We start from the raw sequence: 25,000 nt of genomic DNA on the forward strand, positions 1-25,000 counted from the left end.
GTGTGGCTTGGTTAGGTTGTGTATTGGAGGACGCATGGCTCTCGACCTTCGTCTCTCCCGAGTCCGTACGGGAGTTGTAGTGGTGAGACAAGACAATAACTACTAACAACTGGATACCACGAAATTGCTGAGAAAAGTTGTTGTACACTCAGTTCGCAAATTATGTTCAGAGGTGCTCAGCACTCTGGGCCAGCAAACTCTACTGGTGTGTCTGGGCCCTTAACAAGGTGGTGTGAAAACGTGTAGAACACATAGATGAGTGAGTGTTGACATGAATGTTACGCTGTGGGATCAGTTAACGTACAGGATGCACACATGATATTGCACACACATTTGTGTGTGTGTGTGTGTGTGTGTGTGTGTGTGTGTGTGTGTGTGTGTGTGTGTGTGTGTGTGTGTGTGTGTGTGTGTGTGTGTGTGTGTGTGTGTGTGTGTGTCTGTGTGTGTGTGTGTGCGTATGTGTTTGCTTTCCCAGTGTGCGTGTAGGACTCACACTAAACTTCAGGAACGGTAAAAAGCTGTTTGACTTCCCACCTCTAACCGGTCAAGCATCACTAACCATGTCCAGAATGTTTCCTTCGACAACCATTTGTGAAGAATTCTCTAGGGTTAGTGTGAGGCTGTGCGTTTATTCACACGCAAGTGATTGTGTGTGTGTGTGGTGTGTGTGTGCCTGTGCGTCATGCAATCATGTTAGTTGAGATAAGTTATTCAGAGAATGATGTCTTGCTAATGGCTTCCGACAGGCCAAGAGGAAAGTCCACACTTAATCTCTTTTTGCTGAGGTGATGGGACACTACAAATAGGGTGTATTATGCCCCCTCGCCCCCAAGGTTTTAATGCCCCCTCGCCCCCCATAGGCCCTCTAAACAGCCTCCAGACACTATGTCATCCAGCAGCCTCTAAACAGATCAACTCTGCCAGCACTGACACCACAGGCCAGGCATCAACCCTGGACAATGTGCGTGTGTGTGGGGGAGGGGGGACTGCATGTTTAATAGGGCTCTTCTGCTTTATCTCTTGTTGTCCCTTGTTTGCTTATTCTTTGTGAGAGATACTTTAGCCCTGACTACTGCTGGGAGAAAATGACCTCTCAAATATCTGTTATTCATTTACTGCTTCAGCTCTTTTAGTGGGTGCTGTAACACAATATGTTGATAGAATGATAGAACGATAGAGTGATAGATAGGGAGAAAGGGGGGGCATAAATAAAACCGGTGAATGGCTGGTTGGGACAGACACTGCGTTACCTAGCAACGGGCCTCAGCGATGTTCCGAAGAGTGACATTTTATCCCCTCCTTTTTTCTCTCCATCTCTCTTCCTCTACTATTTATTTGTTTATTTGATTTCTTTAAAAGGACTTGAGGGACAAAAGAAGAGTAAGGTTATTATTCTCTGCAGTTGGCAGAGAACTTTAAGAAGTGTTAATAAACTCCAAACTGAAAGTCTCCGGCTTGGAAGAGACTGGGGTGAAGAAGAGATGGATGGTGGAGAGCCGAAGGGTGGAGAGACGGAGGGTGAGAATGAAAGTGAAAGAGAGAGAGAGAAATATTGATTTATAGATTTAGGCACAATGGGAAAGATGGAAGGGAGAGGATTAGACAGCTTGAAGCCAAGTCTCTATTACCCCCCTCTCTCAGGTGTTCATCAGTCCGTCAGTGTTGCATGTTATTGAGGGCGGTAGGAAAGATTCAATTCCTTCATGCCATAGTTAGTCAGAACGCCTGCTCTTCATATTTGGGTGAAATCTTGTCTGCTAGTCTGTGCTCTGAGGACTGTGCTCTGAGGACTGTGCTCTGAGGACTGTGCTCTGAGGACTGTGCTCTGAGGACTGTGCTCTGAGGACTGTGCTCTGAGGACTGTGCTCTGAGGACTGTGCTCTGAGGACTGTGAGGGGTATACACCCCCTTGGCATTATTCCTATTTTGAAACATTACAACCTGCAATTTAAATATATTTGTATTTGTATTTCATGTAATGGACATACACAAAATAGTGACATTTAAAAAAAAAACTACGGAAAAGTGGTACGTGCATATGTATTCACCCCCTTTGCTATGAAGCCCCTAAATATGATCTGGTGAAGTCAATTACCTTCAGAAGTCACATAATTTGTTAGATTGCACACAGGTGGACTTCATTTAAGTGTCACATGATCTGTCACATGATCTCAGTATATATACACCTGTTCTGAGTTGCCCCAGAGTCTGCAACACCACTAAGCAAGGGGCACCACCAAGCAAGTGGCACCATGAAGACCAAAGAGCTCTCCAAACAAGTCAGGGACAAAGTTGTGGAGAAGTACAGATCAGGGTTGGGTTATAAAAAAATATCCGAAACTATGAACATCCCACAAAGCACCATTAAAAACATTAATAAAAAATGGAAAGAATATGGCACCACAACAAACCGGTCAAGAGAGGGCCACCCACCAAAACTAACGCACCAGGCAAGGAGGGCATTAATCAGAGAGGCAACAAAGAGACCAAAGATAACCCTGAAGGAGCTGCAAAGCTCCACAGCAGAGATTGAAGTATCTGTCCATAGGACCACTTTAAGCCGTACACTCAACAGAGCTGGGCTTTACGGAAGAGTGGCTAGACAAAAAGCCATTGCTTAAAGAAAAAAAATTGGTGTTCGCCAAAAGACATATGGAAGAAGGTACTCTGGTTAGATGAGACTAAAATGTTGCTTTTTGGCCATAATGGAAAACTCATGACTGGCGCAAACCCAACCCCTCTCATCACCCCGAGAACCCTGTCCCCACAGTGAAGCATGGTGGTGGCAGCCTCATTTTTTGGGTATGTTTTTCATCAGCAGGGACTGGGAATCAATTCCTTCAGAATTGAAGGAATGATGGATGGCGCTAAAGACAGGGAAATTCTTGAGGGAAATAGCTTTCCGCTAGCAACCCACCTCAACAACATCCGGTGAAATTGCAGAGTGCGAAATTCAAATTACAGAAATATAAATCAAACTTCTCCAAACAAGTCAAACAATGTTTATAATCAAACCTCATGTAACGGCGTTCTTCGTTTGTTGAAAGAGAGTCGGACCGAAATGCAGCGTGGTGGTTACTCATGTCTTTAATGAAGAAGATAGCGATACATGAAATAACTTAAATAAATACGAAACAACAAACGGAACGTGAAAACTAATTACAGCCTATCTGGTGAACACTACACAGAGACAGGAACAATCACCCACGAAATACAAAGTGAAACCCAGGCTACCTAAATACGGTTCCCAATCAGTGACAATGAGAATCACCTGACTGATTGAGAACCGCCTCAGGCAGCCAAGCCTATACAACACCCCTACTCAGCCGCAATCCCAATATCTACAAAAACCCAATACGAAATACAACAACATGAACCCATGTCACACCCTGGCCTGACCAACTAATTAACGAAAAACACAAAATACTAAGACCAAGGCGTGACAGAACCCCCCTAAGGTGCGGACTCCCGGACGCACCTCAAAACCATAGGGAGGGTCCGGTTGGGCGTCTGTCCATGGTGGCGGTTCCGGCTCGGGACGTGGACTCCACTCCATAAATGTCATAGTTCCTCCCCTTCGCGTCCTGGGATAATCCACCCTCGCCGCCGACCATGGCCTAATAGTCCTCACCCAGAACCCCACTGAACTGAGGAGCAGCTCGTGACTGAGGGGCAGCTCGGGACTGAGGGGCAGCTCGGGACTGAGGGGCAGCTCGGGACTGAGGGGCAGCTCGGGACTGAGGGGAAGCTCGGGACTGAGGGGCATCTCGGGACTGAGGGGCAGCCCGGAACTGAGGGGCAGCCCAGTACTGAGAGGAAGCCCAGCACTGAGAGGAAGCCCAGTACTGAGAGGAAGCCCAGTACTGAGATGAAGCTCAGGCAGGTAGTAGGCTCCGGTAGATCCTGCCTGGCTGGAGGATCTGGAAGATTCTGGTTGACTAGCAGATCTGGAAGAGTCTGGTTGACTGGCAGATCTGGAAGAGTCTGGCTGACTGGCAGATCTGGAAGAGTCTGGCTGACTGGCAGATCTGGAAGAGTCTGGCTGACTGGCAGATCTGGACGAGTCTGGCTGACTGGCAGATCTGGAAGAGTCTGGCTGGCTGGAGGATCTGGAAGATTCTGGTTGACTAGCAGATCTGGAAGAGTCTGGTTGACTGGCAGATCTGGAAGAGTCTGGCTGACTGGCAGATCTGGAAGAGTCTGGCTGACTGGCAGATCTGGAAGAGTCTGGCTGACTGGCAGATCTGGAAGAGTCTGGCTGGCTGGAGGATCTGGAAGATTCTGGTTGACTAGCAGATCTGGAAGAGTCTGGTTGACTGGCAGATCTGGAAGAGTCTGGCTGACTGGCAGATCTGAAAGAGTCTGGCTGACTGGCAGATCTGGAAGAGTCTGGCTGGCTGGAGGATCTGGAAGATTCTGGTTGACTAGCAGATCTGGAAGAGTCTGGTTGACTGGCAGATCTGGAAGAGTCTGGCTGACTGGCAGATCTGGAAGAGTCTGGCTGACTGGCAGATCTGAAAGAGTCTGGCTGACTGGCAGATCTGGAAGAGTCTGGCTGACTGGCAGATCTGGAAGAGTCTGGCTGACTGGCAGATCTGGAAGAGTCTGGCTGACTGGCAGATCTGGAAAAGTCTGGCTGACTGGCAGATCTGGAAGAGTCTGGCTGACTGGCGGATCCTGGCAGACTGAGGCTCTGGCTGCCTCATGCTGACTGGCGGCTCTGGCTGCTCCATGCAGATTGACAGCTCTGGCGGCTTCTTGCAGACTGACAGCTCTGGCTGCTCCATGCAGACTAACAGCTCTGGCAGCTCCATGCAGACTGGCAGCTCCTTCGGGCGAATCCCATGCAAAAAGCACCAACACAGCAACTCCCTCATTTCTCTCTCCTCCAATTTCCCCATTAACTCCTTCACAGTCTCTGCTTCGCTCACCTCCAACACCGGTTCTGGTCTCCTCCTTGGCTCTTCACGATAAACAGGAAGAGTGAGCTCAGGTCTGACTCCTGACTCTGCCACACTCTCCCTGAGCCCCCCCCCAAGAAATGTTTGGGGCTGACTCTCGGGCTTCCATCCGCGTCGCCGCGCTGCCTCCTCATACCGGCGCTTCTCAGCTCTCACCGCCTCCAGTTCTTCTTTGGGGCGGCGATATTCTCCAGGCTGATTCCAGGGTCCTTCTACAAACAATTTCTCCTCCCAATTCCAGAAGTCCTGTGATCGCTGTTGCTGCCTTTGTTGCTTCTCCTGTGGCTCCTGCCCGTTGACACGCTGCTCGGTCCGTGTGTGGTGGGTGATTCTGTAACGGCGTTCTTCGTTTGTTGAAAGAGAGTCGGACCGAAATGCAGTGTGGTGGTTACTCATGTCTTTAATGAAGAAGATAGCGATACATGAAATAACTTAAATAAATACGAAACAACAAACGGAACGTGAAAACTAATTACAGCCTATCTGGTGAACACTACACAGAGACAGGAACAATCACCCACAAAATACAAAGTGAAACCCAGGCTACCTAAATACGGTTCCCAATCAGAGACAACGAGAATCACCTGACTCTGATTGAGAACCGCCTCAGGCAGCCAAGCCTATGCAACACCCCTCCTCAGCCGCAATCCCAATAACTACAAAAGCCCAATACGAAATGCAACAGCATAAACCCATGTCACACCCTGGCCTGACCAACTAATTAACCTAAAACACAATATACTAAGACCAAGGCATGACACCTCAGGTACCCTAATACATAAATAAATTATCACATTTAAGACAGAGAATCAATATTGTCTTTACCGGAGATAAACAACAAAGAACGCGTTCTCATCCACGCGCACGAAAACACTACAGCCAAAATGGGAACCACTTAGAAAAACGACACATTTTAGCTAATTTTTTCAAAAACACGTCTGAAACTCTTTCTAAAGACTGTTGACATCTAGTGGAAGCCCTAGGAACTGCAATCTGGGAGGTTTTCGCCTCATAATAAACATGACAGCCATTGGAAACAGTGGTAGGCTGAATTATTATTATTTTTTGGATGGTTTGTCTTCGGGTTTTCGCTTGCCATATCAGTTCTGTTATACACACAGACATTATTTTAACAGTTTTATAAATGTTATATATGCTTATCCTCGCTTCTGAGCCTGAGTAACAGGCAGTTGACTTTGGGCACACGTTTCATCCAGACGTCAAAATACTGCCCCCTAGCCCAAAGAGGTTTTAAAGAGATTTGAGACTGGGACGGAGGTTCACCTTCCAGCAGGACAATGACCCCAAGCATACTGCTAAAGCAACACTTGAGTGGTGTAAGGGGAAACATTTAAATGTCTTGGAATGGCCTAGTCAAAGCCCAGACCTCAATCCAATTGAGAATCTGTGGTACGACTTAACCTCTCTGGGATACTTGGGACACCAGTGTCCCACCTGGCCAAAAGCCAGGGAAAATGCAGAGCGCCAAATTCAACCCTTGTTGTGAATCCAGCCAACATGTCAGATTTCAAAAAGGCTTTTCGGCAAAAGCAAACAATGCTATTATCGGTGGATAGCACCATAGTAAACAAAGAGAGAAACCATATTTCAACCCTGCAGGTGCGACACAAAACAGAAATAAAAATATAATTCATGCCTTACCTTTGATGAGCCTTTGTCCCATAAACATCACAAATGGTTCTTTTGTTTGATTAATTCCGTCGAAATATATCCAAAATATCAATTTATTTGGCACGTTTGATCCAAATCAAATCAAATCAAATGTATTTATATAGCCCTTCGTACATCAGCTGCTATCTCAACGTGCTGTCCAGAAACCCAGCCTAAAACCCCAAACTGCAAGCAATGCAGGTGTAGAAGCACGGTGGCTAGGAAAAACTCCCTAGAAAGGCCAAAACCTAGGAAGAAACCTATAGAGGAACCAGGCTATGTGGGGTGGCCAGTCCTCTTCTGGCTGTGCTGGGTGGAGATTATAACAGAACATGGCCAAGATGTTCAAATGTTCATAAATTACCAGCATGGTCAAATAATAATAATCACAGGCAGAACAGTTGAAACTGGAGCAGCAGCACAGCCAGGTGGACAGGGGACAGCAAGGAGTCATCATGTCAGGTAGTCCTGAGGCATGGTCCGAGGGCTCATGTCCTCCGAAAGAGAGAGACAGAGAAAATTAGAGCGATCATACTTAAAATTCACACAGGACACCGGATAGGACAGGAGAAGTACTCCAGATATAACAACCTGACCCTAGTCCCCCGACACATAAACTACTGCAGCATAAATACTGGAGGCTGTGACAGAAAATCACTGGTTCTAACTTGAGCAACGTGACTACAAAATATCTCAAAAGTTCCCTGTAAACTTTGCCAAAACATTTCAAACTCCTTTTTGAATACAACTTTCCTAAATAATAGATAAAATTGAAGACGGGATGATCTGTGTTCAATACAGAAGTAAAACAACCTGTAGCATGCTTTCTGGTCACACACTCCAAGTTACCCTTGTTCAAATTACCGGTACATCTTCATTACACAAAGGAATAACCCCAACCAATTTCTATAGACTGTTAACATCCAGTGGAAGTGATAGGAACTGCAAGAAGGTCCCTTAAAAATCTGGATTCCCAATGAAATCACATTGAAAAGACCTCCAAAAAAAACAACATTTGAATGGTTTGTCCTCTGTGTTTCGTTCTTCTAAATAAGTTATGTTACACTCACTGACATGATTCAAACAGTTTTAGAAACTTCAGAGTGTTTTCTATCCAAATCTACTAATAACATGCTAATATTATCTTCTGGGGATGAGTAGCAGGCAGTTGAATTCGGGCATGCATTTCATCCGGATGTGAAAATACTGCCCCGTCACCAATAAGTTATAGATTGCTGTACACCAGCGGAACCCATCCAACTTGTAGGAGCTGGAGCAGTTTTGCCTTGAAGAGTGGGCAAAAATCCCAGTGGCTAGATGTGCCAATCTTATAGAGACATACCCCAGGAGACTTGCAGCTGTAATTGCTGCAAAAGATGGCTCTGCAAAGTATTGACTTTGGGGCGGGGGGGGTTATACACGCTCAAGTTTTCGTTTTTTTGTCCGTATTTCTTGTTTGTTTCACATTAAATAATATTTTGCATCTTCGAAGTGGAAGGCATGTTGGTTAGATCAAATGATACAAACCCTCAAAAAAATCTATTTTAATTCCAGGATCTTAAGCCAACAAAATAGGAAAAAATCCAAGTTGGGTGAATACTTTCGCAAGCCACTATAGGCAGTCATGCAACACTTTACTGAACATTATGGATGAATGGTGATTATACCATCACATCCCCATATGTTTCTGTTTACCAGCGAAATAGCTGTCCACAGTGTCAAGCATGGCCGTGTTCACTGATGGCAGTTTATTCCTAATAGCAGCACCATCATTTGGCCTGGTTTAGCTTGTACAGTACATCATAGACAGATGAGGATGGGACATGCTCAACTCTAGTTTCTTCAGTAAACACTTGTCGACGGGTGTAGAGTGGTGCTGTAAGCCAAGGAGGCATCACATAGGAGAGACATCTAAAAAGGGTCAGCGCTATGACACTATCTCACTTATCTTACGTCACCTTTCACGGGTTTCAGTACTGGTCATGTCTCAGGACTGACGAGGAGCAGCTTAACAACAGTTATGTAGGTCAGACACCTTATTGGGGACCTTAAAGCGAGACACTGAGGAAACATAGAGAAAGAAGAAAGGCAGAAAGGAAGACAGAGAAACTTCAGTCAGTGGTCTTTGTGAGAGCCAATTGAAACAGACACTCAGGTTATAGGTCTGCTCTATTTCCCGTGAGCCTCTAGTACTATCTGTTCCAGGGATTGCAGGGAGAGCAAGAGCGAGAATATCTAGAGCAAATCTGGGTTCCTTCAAACCCCTCTCGCACAAACCCTTTTTTCATTCACAAATGTCCCTCCTTGCTTCTCCTACCCTTCTTCCCTGTCCAAAAATAGAAAGTGTCATCGTGACAGGAAAACGGGGCTTCAGGTTGCTGCCACGGTTTCTTAACAAACTGTCAGGATCTAACTAGCAGTTTTCTCCGCCTGCTATTTTCCCATCAGGTTTGACAAACCTCAGATTGTGTTTAGCTGAGAGGAGGTTCTTGAATAAATGGTGGTATTTGTGTACGTGTGTGGGTTTTTTTTCCCCCGGTGTATGCTTTAGACGTTCTGTGTGATCCAATGAAATCATCTGAGGCATGAACTGAAGAGAACCAGCTGTTTGTCTGTCGGTCTCGTGTGTGTGTGTGTGTGTGTGTGTGTGTGTGTGTGTGTGTGTGTGTGTATGTGTGTGTTTCATCATCCGGGGGGAATAGAGGGGAATGGATAAGAATGCATGGATAGAATTCACAATGAATGAAGCATTCCTCTGTGTCTGCCATCGAGGAAGCTTACAATTGACCCCTTGGGTTGTGCTCCCTTTACTTTCAAGGCTATCCTTTGTGATGCACACTCACTCACACACACACACACACACACACACACACACACACACACACACACACACACACACACACACACACACACACACACACACACACACACACACACACACACACACACACACACACATACACACACACACACACACACACACCACACACACACTAGCCCCCAGCTGTACCCCATCTCCCATTCTGTTTGTTCTCTGTGTTTAACGTCTCTTCTCATCTCATTTCATGTTGATATCGCATTGCAAAGGAATGAAATTCTGAGCAGAAGGATGTCTCCTCTTCCTCCTCCTCACCTCCTAATTGTCTCTGTGTGATCAGTGCTTTTCCATTCTCTTGGCCTAACAGTCCTGGATTTATCATTCTCATATCCTTGTATGTAGATCAGTGAAAGTCCCATCTGCCACAAAGTACTGGACTGCCAGTGCTGGTCTGTCTGGTAATGTCTGAGAAGAGGAAGAGAGAAAAAGGCAGAAGCAGAGGGAGGGATGCGGGAGATATGTATCTGTAAACAAAGCTTATTTGCTGTGTTGTCATCCATGAGTTAAGGAAATTAAACATCTCTGAACCAATGGCTTTCATTACAACTAATTCTCATAGGAGAGAGAGAGAGGGGGAAGGTTAATGATTCTGACTCATCCTGCTCTGTCACACCATGTGTGTGTGTTTGTTTATGTGCAGTAGATGTTCTTTGTGTATATTAACAAAGAGTCTCACACCTTACAGGCCAATTACAGAACGTCTGTCATAAGAGAAACCTTAAGTTATTTTGTTTGTTAGATTTTTCTTGAAATAACTAGAAGACCGTGCCAAGAACATGTAGGTAACCCCTCTAGTTGTATTGTCAATTTGGTTTTGTATTTAAACGCCACTTTAAATGTGTACATGACACTGCAACAACATTTCCCCATGAGGACATTTACAGTCAGTAAGGTCTCTCAAGGTGTAGTCAGTTAACAGGCGAGAGAATATCCCCCCTGTCATACACACACACACACACAAACACAATACACACACACACACTTCTCACAAACCACTAGCATCCTCCATTACAATGTAAACACTGTGGACAATGCTCTACATCCTATATGAAGTCAGAATTGTGTGTGTATGCCTGCGTCAGCCCCCTGTGTTTATGAAATACTCACCCACACCTCATTTATGCCAACTCACTCTACCAAACAATACTATAGCTTGCATGTGTTCAGAACAGGCTCTCAACTCTCCATCTTGACTTGAGGTTAGTTCAATGATGTGAGCAGTTTCCCCCTCATACAGCCCCATTCAGTCTACCCCCAGGCGACTGGCAGATCTGCCTGGATCCAGCATGGCTATCTCTGCTGGAATAACAAGATCCTGACACCTGAATAGTGCTATGCCTCTCAGGGGAATCTGTCACATTCTCATACAAGCGCACAAATACACACTCTCTCAAACACACACAGACGCATACACACACACACCTGGTCCAGCTTCCAACTAGCTCTCACAGTCTCACATCAGAATAAGACATTCATCCATGTTTCTCAAACGTAAAATGTTTAAGGTTAAGTTTAGGCATTAAGTCTGAATGGTTAATTTAAAGGTTAAGATTTGGGATATGCTTAAAACAAAAATCTCAAAAACAACTTTCTATTGCTGGATTCGAAATTGCAACCATTGGAATCAGATGCTTATGCCCATCCTCCATCCCGTCCACAACACCTTTCCTCACTGTCATCTCCCGACGTCCTCAGACATGGATGGACGTGGAACACTGACTTGTATCATGGGTGACCTGGCTGACAGCTTACCTGGGCAGGCTGTCATGACTGACAGATGTCCAAGTATATGAGTCTATGAGATTGTGTGTGTCACTATGAGATTGTGAGTGTGTGCGTGTGTGCGTGCGTGTGTGCGTGAGTCTGTGTGTGTGTCTGAGTGTGTGAGGGTGTGATCAAATGCACGTGGCATGTAAAGCCAGAATCAACCCACCCCATGGTAAAACCACCCAAGGTAAACCCACCCCAAGGTTAACCCACTCCAAGGTAAACCCACCCCAAGGTTAACCCACCCCAAGGTATACCCACCCCCAGGTATACCCACCCCAAGGTAATAGAGAGGAGAAGAACAGAGAGCAGATGATTGGCATGACGGTGTTTATCCCAAAAAGAGAGCCATTACTCTGAAATGTACCCATGTACCCAACTCACCTCTCCTGTCCTCTCATGTCAGATGACATGCACACCAGTGGAGGCTGCAGAGGGGAGGACGGCTCATAATAATGGCTGGAACGGAGCAAATGAAATGGCATCAAACACTTGGAAACCAATCTGTTTGATGTATTTGATACAATTCCACTTCTTCCACTCCAGCCATTAACACAAGCCTGTTCACCCCAGGTGCCACCAACCTCCTGTGATGCACACGGGTACAGACATGTGTGTTTGTTGTATAGATGTCCCTAATATTGAGTTGCACCCCCTTTTGCCCTCAGAACAGCCTCAATTCGTTGGGGCATGGACTCTACAAGGTGTCGAAAGCATTCCACAGGGATGCTGGCCCATCTTGACTCCAATTCTTCCCACAGTTGTATCAAGATGGCTGGATGTCCTTTGTGTGGGGGACCATTCTTGATACAAACTATTGAACGTGAAAAACCCAGCAGCGTTGAAGTTCTTGTTCTTTTGCCTTGCCCATTCACCCTCTTAATGGCATACATACTGTAATGATCTGGGCGTAGTGGGTGCGGAGTCAGGCGCAGGAGGCAGAAAGTTCAGGATAGTGTTTATTACGCAAAGGGAAAAAAATGCTCGCCAAGAATACCGTGCGCACAATAACAAATGCCCAACACAATACATACTGCCACAGAGTAACACAGTGGAGAAAATAGTTAAGCATGCACAAAGAACAGGCGGGCCTACCAGCTTAAATAGCCCAACTAATCAAGCTCAACAAAGGAGCAGGTGAAACGAAACAGACAAAACAAACAGAAAAAGGGATCGGTGGCAGCTAGTAGGCTAGTGACGACGACCGCCGAGCGTCACCCGAACAGGGAGAGGAGCCACCTTCGGTTGGAGTCGTGACACATACACAATCCATGTCTCTTAAAAATCCTTCTTTAACCAGTCTCCTCCCCTTCATTTACACTGATTGAATGGATTTAACAGGTTACATCAATAAGGGCTCATAGCTTTCACGTGGATTCACCTGGTCAGTATTTGTCATGGAAAGAGCAGGTGTCCTTAACTATTTCTTGGCTCTGTTGGACTTGACTTATTGTCACGGTTTTCTTCCCTTGACGGAGAGGAGGACCTAAGGTCAGGGTGTGACAGTACTCCCCCCCAAAGGTGCGGACTCCCGGCCGCACACCTAAACCTATAGGGGAGGTTTTGGGTGGGCGTCTGTCCATGGTTGCGGCTCTGGCGCTGGATGTGGACCCCACCACACCATAGTCTTTGTCCTCTAAAGTCTTCTCCTAGGAACGGCAACCCTCGCTGTCAACCTAGGATTGGCAACCCTACAAAATGGCCCCACTGGACTGAGGGGTAACTCCAGACTGAGGGGCAGCTCGGGACTGAGGGGCAGCTCAGGACTAAAGGGCAGCTTGGGACTAAAGGGCAGCTCGTGACTAAAGGGCAGCTCTGGACAAAAGGGCAGCTCGGGACTAAAGGGCAGCTCGGGACTAAAGGGCAGCTCGGGACTAAAGGGCAGCTCGGGACTAAAGGGCAGCTCGGGACTAAAGGGCAGCTCGGGACTAAAGGGCAGCTAGGGACTAAAGGGCAGCTAGGGACTAAAGGGCAGCTCGGGACTAAAGGGCAGCTCGGCACTGAAGGGCAGCTCCGGACTGGCTGACGACTCTGGAAGATCCTGGCTGACTGGCGGCTCAGGTGGATCCTGGCTGACTGGTGGCTCTGGCGGATCCTGGCTGACTGGCGGCTCTGGCGGAATCCTGGCTGACTGGCGGCTCTGGCGGCCCCTTGCAGACTGGCGGCTCTGGCGGCTCTTGCAGCTCTGGACAGGTGGGAGACTCCAGTAGCTCTGGACAGGTGGGAGGCTCCAGCAGCTCTGGACAGGTGGGAGACTCCAGCAGCTCTGGACAGGCGGGAGACTCCAGCAGTTCTGGACAGGCGGGAGACTCCAGCAGCTCTGGACAGGCGGGAGACTCTAGCAGCTCTGGACAGGCGGGAGACTCTAGCAGCTCTGGACATGCGGGAGACTCTAGCAGCTCTGGACAGGCGGGAGACTCTAGCGGTGCTGGAGAGGAGGAAGGCTCTAGCAGTGCTGGACAGGCGAGGCGCACTGTAGTCCTGGTGCATGGTGCCGGCGCTGGTGGTACTGGGGCGAGGACACGCACCTCAGGGCGAATGCAGGGAGGAGGAACAGGGAGTACAGGGCTCTGGACACGCACAGGAAGCCTGGTGCCGGGGGCTGCCACTGGAGGGCTGGTACGTGTAGGTGGCACTGCATAGACCGGAGCGTGCAGGCACACTGGAGCTCTTGAGCACCGAGCCTGACCAACCTTGCCTGGTTGAATGCTCCCAGTTGCCCTACCAGTGCGGCGAGGTGGAATAGCCTGCGCTGGGCTGTGCTGGCGAACCAGGGACACCATGCGTAAGGCTGGTGCCATGTACGCCGGCCCAAGGAGACACACTGGAGACCAGATGCGTAGAGCCGGCTTCATGGCACCTGGCTTGATGCCCACTCTAGCCCGGCCGATACGAGGAGTTGGTATGTATCGCACCGGGCTATGCACCCGCACTGGGGACACCGTGCGCTCCACAGCATAACACGGTGCCTGCCCGGTCCCTCTCGTTCTCCGGTAAGCACAGGAAGTTGGCGCAGGTCTCCTACCTGGCTTCGCCACACTTCCTGTGTGCCCATCCCCAAAATTTTGGGGGGCTGACTCTCGGGCTTCCATCCCTGCTTCATTCCTGCCTCTTCAAACCGCCGCCTCTCCGCTTTGGCTGCCTCCAGCTCTGCCTTGGGGCGGCGATATTCCCCCGGCTGCGTCCAGGGTCCATCTCCATCCAGTATCTCCTCCCAAGTCCAATAGTCCTGATTGCGCTGCTCCTCCTGCCGCTGCCTGTCACCACGCTGCTTGGTCCTGTTTTGGTGGGTGATTCTGTCACGGCTGATTTCCTCCTCTTCTTCTGAAGAAACAGTCCTATCTGGTGCAGAGAACACAAAAACAGCAAACAATCACCCACAAAGTACCCACAGAATATGGCTGCCTAAATATGGTTCCCAGTCAGAGACAACGATAGACAGCTGCCTCTATTTCAGAACCAATCTAGGCAACCATAGACATATACTATACCTAGAAAGGAGACAGCCCCATAAACATACAAAAAACCCTAGACAAGACAAAAAAACACATACATCACCCATGTCACACCCTGACCTAACCAAAATAACAAGGAAAACAAAGAATACTAAGGTCAGGGTGTGACACTTATGGAGAACAAACATTGCATCTTTTTTTACTGCCCATCAGTAAAAACACATCAATTTGTGTTATTTTTTTTGGCTACTGTGTGATGAGTAATGTGTTTCAGTGTATACGTGTGTGTGTATGAATATGTGTATGTGTGTCAATGTCTGTATGTGTGTCAATGTTTGTATGTGTGTCAATGTGTCTGTGTGTATCAATATGTGTGCATGTGTGAATATTGTAGACTGGGGAAAAAGCAGGGCCCAATTTGCTCCTGTGTATTTGTTCGTACAGATCTGCATCTTCATTTGAACCAGTTTCACAGAGTAGGAACATGTGAAATGTTGTTAATGGTATTACTTTCTTGTAGGGGTTGATACATTTTTCCGTAGAGCAAATCAAGTCTGTCATTACAAACTTAAGAAGTATTTTTAAAGCTCAAATACACTACAAATTTGTGTTTCTTGATCTGCAGGAAAATTCCTTCATCAACAGGATGATCAAATGAAGATACGGCATCTGTATGTACAGTATGCTAATGTATCTGGGGGTTCAGCTAATCCTTCTTTCCTGTCTCTCTACCAGCCTTTCAACTGCTTTCACCAAATCAACAGCATACATAGTAATCCTCCAGAGCCAAGCTATACATTCATGCCAGGGAGAGTTAAATAGTCATCCTTCATATTCACACAGAAAGCCCAACTCCACACTGTTTAAAGCCAGGAGTGCATTCATTTAGAGAACATTGTAGGCTGCATCTCTTCAGGGCTTATTCAGGAGTCTTAACAGAAGCTGGAGAAAGGCGGTATGAATTCCAGAATTAAATTAGAGTGTGTCCATTTATAATTGTATTTGTAAACACAATACTTATTAAAGAGACAGCCTATATTGGTTAAGGAATGGAAAACGCTAGAGAGAATATCTTCTACATTTTACACACAACTGCTTGGCCAAGAGGGAAGCTGTTTTACACATTTAATTTCAGCCTCACACACACACGTGTGTATAGGAGGCACTGCCTACCATGTGAGAAAGGGAGGTGTGTGTGCGTGTGTTTTTTTGCACATTCTATACACAGAACCAGATGTCTCTTTGTGGGTTTCTAATGAGCGGAAATCTCATTTGGAATGTGGTGGGGATTGGTGTTTTACACACACACACACACACACACACACACACACACACACACACACACACACACACACACACACACACACACACACACACACACACACACACACACACACACAGTGTCGGGTAGATGCAAAACATGTATTACTTATTGGACATAATTATAGTGTACATGCTCCCACTGTGTGTGTGTTTGTGTGTGTGTGTTAACCCCTACGTACCATTAAATGCGGCATGATCACTCAAGATTGACTTCAAAATTAGACGTCTGTCCATGAGGACGTCAGGAAATCCATAAAAAACTGGCCACTAGGGGAAACAGTAAGAGCTATTACATCAAGTAGGCTTGGCTTTGTGGATGGGGGTGGCAGATGAGCGTAACCCCATGACTCCAGATCCAGAGGTCGTGTGTTCAGTCCCAGTGGTAGACACTATATATATTTGTTTAACCCTATCCCAAATCTTAAACCTTAAATTAAAAACACTTAGACATTTGACTTTTGGAGAAATGGAAAGATGCTGAGCAGGAGCAACAACCCAGGGTGTCAAAAACACTTAGAAATTTGACATTTGGAGAAACTTTTGAAATGTTACTTTTGGAGTGTGCAAAAATGTCTAATTCTGCAGTGAGTATGTGAGAGCTTGTTATGTATATGTCTGCTGTAATTATAGCTCAAACACCAGGAAGGAATGTTCAGAGAGAGAGAGCAGGAATCAGGTACTGGAGTGTGTTCAATCCTCTCATATCCAATGTGTCTCTAAAGAGTGAGAGATAGAAAGAGAGAGAGAGAGAGAGAGAGAGAGAGAGAGAGAGAGATGGGGTGAGAGAGAAAGAGAGAGAGAGGGAGGAAAAGTAGATCAGACTAAAATAAATGGAGGAGGAATCAGAGAATGGCCTCCAATTATCAAACCCCTTCTGCAGTGTACATAGGAAATAGTGTTGGCCTGGTGTGTGTCTGTGTCCATCTTCTAGCAAGTGATATCATGCTTGTTCGACTGCCTGTTGCTATATTTAAATGGGGTATATGGGATGGTAAATACCGGTAAACTATAGATAATTTAACAACCAGGGTTGTATATTTTTGTCCATTGTGTGTGTGTATGTGGGTGGTTGTGTGTGTGTGTGTGGTTGTGTGTGTGTTTGATCCATGGCACGTCTTTTCTAATGGTTGAAGGTCTGTACTGTAAAGTGGATTAAAGCGGCATAGGGGAGTTGGTAGGGTAAAGTTACCTTGCGTTAGCTCCGAGCTCCCGGAGATAATTGGCCCTCGGGGGACTGTGTGTGTATATATGTGTGTGTGTGTGTGTGTGTGCGTTTCCGGAGTTTGGTGGGTGTGACAGAGCCTCTCCCAGTTATTACGAGTGATGAACAAATTAGGAGGCCCAGCAGTTTCCTTTATGGTGGCTGTTCCTTTAGCAGAGGCCTGCCCTACTGTAGCCCTTTTAAACATGTAAGGTTGAGATATTCTCTCCAGATATTACAAGCATTTATTAATCCAACATTCTTCATGGTACCCAACATTTTTCATGGTATCCAACATTCTTCATGGTATCCAACATTCTTCATGGTATCCAACATTCTTCATGGTACCCAACATTCTTCATGGTGCCCAACATTCTTCATGGTGTCCAACATTCTTCATGGTGTCCGACGTTCTTCATGGTACCCAACGTTCTTCATGGTACCCAACATTCTTCATGGTACCCAACATTCTTCATGGTATCCAACATTCTTCATGGTATACAACATTCTTCATGGTATACAACATTCTTCATGGTATCCAACGTTCTTCATGGTATCCAACATTCTTCTTGGTATCCAACATTATTCATGGTATCCGACATTCTTCATGGTATCCAACATTCTTCATGGTATACAACATTCTTCATGGTATCCAACATTATTCATGGTATCCAACATTCTTCATGGTATGCAACATTCTTCATGGTATCCAACGTTCTTCATGGTATCCAACATTCTTCATGGTATCCAACATTCTTCATGGTATCCAACATTCTTCATGGTATACAACATTCTTCATGGTATACAACATTCTTCATGGTATCCAACATTATTCATGGTATCCAACATTCTTCATGGTATCCAACATTCTTCATGGTATCCAACGTTCTTCATGGTATCCAACATTCTTCATGTTACCCAACATTCTTAATGCCCTGATTGGTGCAATGTGTAAAGAGCTTTGAAAGGCATTTTCAAACTAACAATTATTAGCGCTATCCATGGATGACTGGATGTGAAAGAACCAGGAAACTGTACTGCTGAGATTGTCTACTCTTTAGAACCAACAAAACATCAACCTGGGCCAGTACTGGTTTCAAAGACCTACCCAGTTTTATGAAGTCAATTCTGTGCCACCAATCCCCAACTTCACATCTGCAAGCTACGGTGCGTTCAAAAACATTTGGGGGCACAAGAGTAGACATTCAGCTTAACGAGCAGCTCTGTAGAGAGACTCTCTCACAACGATAAGGTCAGGCAGAACAGGGAGATTCTGGCCAAAGTAGGCTACGTGATGGAGAGAGAAAGCGATGGACGGAGTGAGACAGACAGTTGGAGCATAGCTTTCTGGAGAGATTAGACTGATTGTGATTGATAGCTACTGCATCATCACTGGATTGGAGAAAGACTTCGAAGGCCCATACCTAGAACTCAGAACCTTTGGTCAAAAAGCCCTGGATGAACCTTCTCCCTCACACAGGGATGTATGAGACACAACACCCTCTGGAAAGATGGACACGGACCGTTGAGGAACTTGTCAACTGGACAGAGGACCTCCTAGACCCAATAGGCCCATGGAACCAGAAATAAATGTTCAAATTCTCAATCAAGCCCAGCTGTTTTACATCAAGGTGAATAATGTTAAATGAATGAGGTTTCATTGAACTGTGCAGCACTCGCAGGGTTATGAAGTTCCACATGATCTCAGTGATGTTCTGAAGAAAATATCAATGTTGAACCCTTGTTAAATAAAGGTCAAATTCAGGATGCATCTCAAATGGCACCCTATTCCCTATAGTGCACTACTTTTCACCAGAGCCCTATGGGCCCTGGTCAAACTTAGCGCACTGAGTAGGGTGGCAACTTTAGCAGTTGAAATGACAGAACACACTTGCCCCATTCAGCAGTGTAACTGTATATTTGAATTCTGTGTACATATTTCTTATGCCTAGCTATGGAATGCCATTGACTTTTATAGTAGTGTACTGGTGTAAGGAAAAATACAGTAGTGATGTAGAGAAGTACAACAGGCCTTCTCACATGGTCTCTCTCTTTCACACACACACACACACACACACACACACACACACACACACACACACACACACACACACACACACACACACACACACACACACACACACACACACACACACACACACACACTAGTAGTGTGTGGGTCAGCTGTTTGTTCGCCTGCACCCGCCCGCAATTGCTATTAACCCATCTGCAACTGCCAGACTATATGTGATAAGGTGAAAGTCTGAGGCCCACACCTGATCCTAACCCGCTAATGTAGAAACTGTGCTGTAGGCCACAGTCAGAGACGGAGGAACAATTTGACAGGGGGTGATTCTTTTTGTTGCCTGATTTAGATGTTTATAATTTCCAACATTTGTGTATGCTATTTATTAGTCAACTTGCCTATAATTAGATACATGCAGCTTCTCTCTGTCATACAGTATGTTTCCCTATTAGCCTGAATAAACACTTGCTCACCAGAATAATGTCATAAATCGATAGAATAAATTGATAACGCTGATAACGATAGCACCTCTATCTAACTGCCGATTCGCATACTCTCAAGATGCTGAAATAAATAAATCATATTTCTCCACTCCTGTTCCAGAGTCCAAAATTAGCCTACATTTGGTGTATCAATTTACAGCAAGAAATGCTTAATTCTGCTGGAGTTAATATTAAGGGTATGTGACAGGTTTTAGACCCAAATGGGTCTGTGTCCAGATTTCAGTTTCCATTTAACCCATCTGAACAGTAGGCTACAGTTCCTTTGACGTACCATAAGCCTATTTGAAGTCCCCATCTTGTGACTGTCTCATTTGTGTACCGCCTCATAATCATCACATAAAGACACTGCTATCAACCTCTTTTACCACTTCACCAAATAGTTCCCAAATATTCTACACTTTTCTGGCCTCTGTGGATCAATGTTCACGTTTTCTGCCCGCTGGTGTGTAGTCTATTTGACGTGTGTACAACTTAGACATACACACTAATGCCAGACAGCCTAAAATAATGAAAGAAAAACTTCAATGTAGCCTATAGATATAAATTGCACAAGAATGATACATTTATGGATTTTTTAAATTGTAGTTTTCTCTTTATTCAACAAGCCAACCACCCACCCTTCATCACACAATATTTCATGACCCTAAACCTGCCCACCCCGTAGATATAACCGTGGGGATGGCAGGTTATGAGTCAACCCACACATCACTAACATATACACACACTACCGGTAATGAATATATAAAATACAATAAAATATCTATGTCCATATTGTCCATTAATTTATATTGGATATACCATATGGCTAAAGAGAAAATAGCCTAATTAATGAAAAAATGATCTAATCAACAATGACGTCACTTGCAATTAACTCTGCAGCTCTTCCAATTATTGACTTTTTTCACAACTGCCAACACAAAGACATATGACATAGTAAAATAAATAAATGGGTGTCAAAATATAAAGGATATTTCATTCTGAGACCCAACGGAAATACCAGGTATTCACTAAGTTGATGGGTTAAGTGGGTTATATTTAGGATCATGTTTTACAGCTTTGTCATTCAATTTTTTTAAATATTAAAATAATCTTATTTTGTTAATTTATACATTTTACATGTTATGACAATTCCATAAAATCCTTGAAAGTTTCCAAAATTCTGGTCATACTGTATATTGGTAAACTTCCAAAGTTACCAGTAATATACCCTTCCTTTGCAGCCCTACTCACAGCTACTGTTCTGGCATTGCATCAGCGTCCTGCTGAAAGCACCAAAGAGCACAGAGGAAATCACAAACGCTTTACTGCCAGCAGAAACCCCCACAGCTCTGACGAAATTAGATTCAAAAATTCAACATTTTCTCTCAGACTCATGGAAAAATGTGTAGAATTGCATGAGATTAGTTATAAAACTACACATTCCTTTCTGCCCCATGGCAAAATGTGTAACAGCAACATTTTCTTTCAGCCTCATGGAAAAATGTGTGGAATTGCATTAGATTAGCTATACAACTGCACATTTATCTCTTTGGCCCATGGCAAAATATGTAGATTTGCAGGAAATGATGAGCTAATAATGTAATAACTTTAGCATTTATAATGTAATAAATGCTGACAATGTAATAAATTGACAATAATGTAATAAATATGCAGAATGCATAACGTAATAACGTTTTGGCGCATAATGTAATAGTTATTACTTCCTCCCGCAGAAGGCCACTCCAAGACCTTTCCATCACAGGTTGACAACTCCACGGTGTCCCCCTCCCAGAGCGCAAAGATCCTTGGCTTGACCCTGGACAACACCCTGTTGTTCTCTGTAAACATCAAAGCAGTGACTCGCTCTTGCAGGTTCATGCTCTACAATATGCGTAGAGTACAACCCTACCTCACACAGGAAGCACTGCAGGTCCTAATCCAGGCACTTGTCATCTCCCGTCTCGACTACTTCAACTTGCTGTTGGCTGGGCTTTTCCAGAATGCTACAGCCCGCCTGTTGTTCAACCTTCCTAAGTTCTCCCATGTCACCCCGCTCCTCCACACACTCCACTGGCTTCCAGTCAAAGCCCGCATCCACTACAAGACCATAGTGCTTGCCTACGGAGCAGCAAGAGGAACTGGCCCTCCCTACCTTCAGGCTATGCTCAAACCCTACACTCCAACCTGAGCTCTCCGTTCTGCCACCTCTGGTTTCTTGGCCCCCCCACCCCAGCTCCAGCTCAGCTCAGTCCAAGCTCTTCTCTGTACCCAACATTCTTAATGGTACCCATTCTAAATAGAGCTTCATTGGTACGCGCAACAGAAGATTGCTTTGAATGGGAATGTCCCTCCAACTCATTATAATTGTATGCCTCCTTCAGATTCCATTAAGCCCAGGAGATTTTCTAAACATTTGTTTGGGAGGTGAAATTTACAAAACCTTTTCTCTGGTCTCGGTGTGTGCTGTCTCATTCTGAACATTCTGGCGGAGTTCTACCTATTAATTGCAGCCCGGTGAGTGAATTGTGTGTGTGTGTGTCTACCAGTGGGAATCTGGACTCTAAATGAGACTTTGAGAACAAAAGCATTCCTGCATAATGTCACTACGCTCTTATACATCCTGTAAATAGGAACAAATCAAGGTGAGCAGAGGTGTGTGTGTGTGTGTGTGTGTGTGTGTGTGTGTGTGTGTGTGTGTGTGTGTGTGTGTGTGTGTGTGTGTGTGTGTGTGTGTGTGTGTGTGTGTGTGTGTGTGTGAGAGAGAGAGTGTCTTGGCGTCTGTGGTTGTGGTTGTGCATATTTGTGAGGTGTTCTCAACAGATGTCATATCTTCTTTCATATTGTCTGTTACAGTACGTGTCAATGACAATAGCTAGAATTCCTGATGCTCTGCAACGTTAAAAGGTGACACCCTACAGCGTCTGAATACCTGATATTGTCTGGATCCCCAACACTGTTTACACAACACATGCCAGTTCATCTGAGGGAGCCATACATGGTGTGTTTTGAGAACAATACACAACACACAGGTCTTGTACACTATACTTTGTGTGGACTTGAATGGATGACCTTTCAATAGCAACTTTCACCGGTGTCGTGTGTGCAGTGTCCTTTGTGTGTTGGCTTGCTGCTCACAACTAACATGGATGACATCACTGTGCCAGCTGGGAAGAAATGCATCAGGTACTGTCATTGCTTCCTCTCTGCCTTCCATTCAAGCATTGTTCTCTCTGTGAGGAGCATTAGGTTTGGCTGTGTTTTTGCTGCATCATTCTATAGGCTGTCTGCTTCTTTCCTCTCCTCCCTTATTGGTGCAACTCTGAGGAGGTCCATATGGAAAGGTAAGGAGAGAGAGAGAGAGAGACTTCACTCGTTTGTGTGCCCTTTTTCTTCTTCTGTCTGTTTTGTTTCTTCTTCCTCAGTGTTTATCTTTTCACGGCAGATGAAAGGATAGCACATCTCTCTGTTGGTGTCTCTCTCCTTCTCTCGCACTTTCTCTCTCTGGGTGATCTGAAAATTAGCTCAACACATCTGGTCACTGTTTGAAAAGACACTATTATTCCAGTAAAAAAAAAAAAAAAATAGCTTTATTTTAGAATGCTCCACAGTCAATTACATGAGTAAGATATGTACCTGAGTGTGTGTGTGTGTGTGTGTGTGTGTGTGTGTGTGTGTGTGTGTGTGTGTGTGTGTGTGTGCGTGTGCGTGTGCGTGTGTGTGTGTGTGCGTGTGTGTGCGTGTGTTAAGCTAAGAGAATCAAATCAAGTTTTATTTGTCACATACACATGGTTAGCAGATGTTAATGCGAGTGTAGCGAAATGCTTGTGCTTCTAGTTCCGACAATGCAGTAATAACCAACAAGTAATCTAACTAACAATTCCAAAACTACTGTTTTATACACACAAGTGTAAGGGGATAAAGAATATGTACATAAAGATACATGAATGAGTGATGGTACAGAGCAGCATAGGCAAGATACAGTAGATGGTATCGAGTACAGTATATACATATGAGATGAGTATGTAAACAAAGTGGCATAGTTAAAGTGGCTAGTGATACATGTATTACATAAAGATGCAGTAGATGATATAGAGTACAGTATATACGTATACATATGAGATGAATAATGTAGGGTATGTAAACATTATATTAGGTAGCATTGTTTAAAGTGGCTAGTGATATATTTTACATAATTTCCCATCAATTCCCATTATTAAAGTGGCTGGAGTTGAGTCAGTGTGTTGGCAGCAGCCACTCAATGTTAGTGGTTGCTGTTTAACAGTCTGATGGCCTTGAGATAGAAGCTGTTTTTCAGTCTCTCGGTCCCAGCTTTGATGCACCTGTACTGACCTCGCCTTCTGGATGATAGCGGGGTGAACAGGCAGTGGCTCGGGTGGTTGTTGTCCTTGATGATCTTTATGGCCTTCCTGTAACATCGGGTGGTGTAGGTGTCCTGGAGGGCAGGTAGTTTGCCCCCGGTGATGCGTTGTGCAGACCTCACTACCCTCTGGAGAGCCTTACGGTTGTGGGCGGAGGAGTTGCCATACCAGGCGGTGATACAGCCCGCCAGGATGCTCTATTTATATATGAGAGCTGATAAGGTATGCATGTGTTTATCAGTGTTTTATTAACCCATCAATCACTATACATTAGCTGACATATCTCCTGCCCACAGTGTGTGAGCTATTGGGGGCTGCTGACAAACACACACACCACACTAAAGACTATGAGGCAACAGTGTGTTAATGTGTTCATTTGTGTGTTCTTTTGTGTGTGTGTGTGTGTCTTCCTTTCAGTGATTGGCGTCTCTATGTGGTGGCTTATCTTTAGGCCGATGATAAGACCCCAGATTATTCTGCATCGGACTGCAGAGTTATCAACCGCTGTTTCCAGACAGAGACTTCACTAGTTAGACATCTCTACCTGCATGTGGTACAACTGCTTGAGTTATCTTACAACACAGACATTCCCTTTGTGTGAGATCTGCAGAGATATACAACAGTCCTCTACCTGTCGAGTCTGTGTGAATTGTCTTGTGGTTGAATGAGCTCGGTAGACTGATGTAAACTGATGTAAACTAGCTCATTGGGAAAATATTTCACTGCTGTCAGGGAAAGTAGCAGACCACACAGGTATACAGTATTTGTCAGGGTGTGTGTCTGTGTGTGTTTCTCTCTCGCGCTCTCTCTCTCTGACACACACAGTCATAGCCTGCCTTTACTTGTGATTAACGGAG

The 25,000-nt window shown here is 45.2% G+C and overlaps 1 protein-coding gene across 3 annotated transcripts in view; it reads left to right on the plus strand.

The window, feature by feature from the left end:
• The window catches only part of LOC135513830 (ephrin-A5-like), a 191,105-nt gene that overhangs the window by 85,810 nt on the left and 80,295 nt on the right, over nucleotides 1–25,000 (plus strand). Inside the window, exon 1 of one of the 3 annotated variants that reach the window (XM_064936785.1) lies at nucleotides 22,999–23,105. The exons of the other annotated variants lie outside the window; for them this stretch is intronic. Coding sequence (XP_064792857.1) covers nucleotides 23,098–23,105 — 8 coding nt within the window. The 5' untranslated portion in view covers nucleotides 22,999–23,097. Of the gene's footprint in view, nucleotides 1–22,998; nucleotides 23,106–25,000 lie in introns of those variants that run through there. 3 annotated transcript variants of the gene reach the window in all.

Source organism: Oncorhynchus masou, chromosome 25, assembly GCF_036934945.1.
Source record: "Oncorhynchus masou masou isolate Uvic2021 chromosome 25, UVic_Omas_1.1, whole genome shotgun sequence".
Classification (NCBI taxonomy): domain Eukaryota; kingdom Metazoa; phylum Chordata; class Actinopteri; order Salmoniformes; family Salmonidae; genus Oncorhynchus; species Oncorhynchus masou.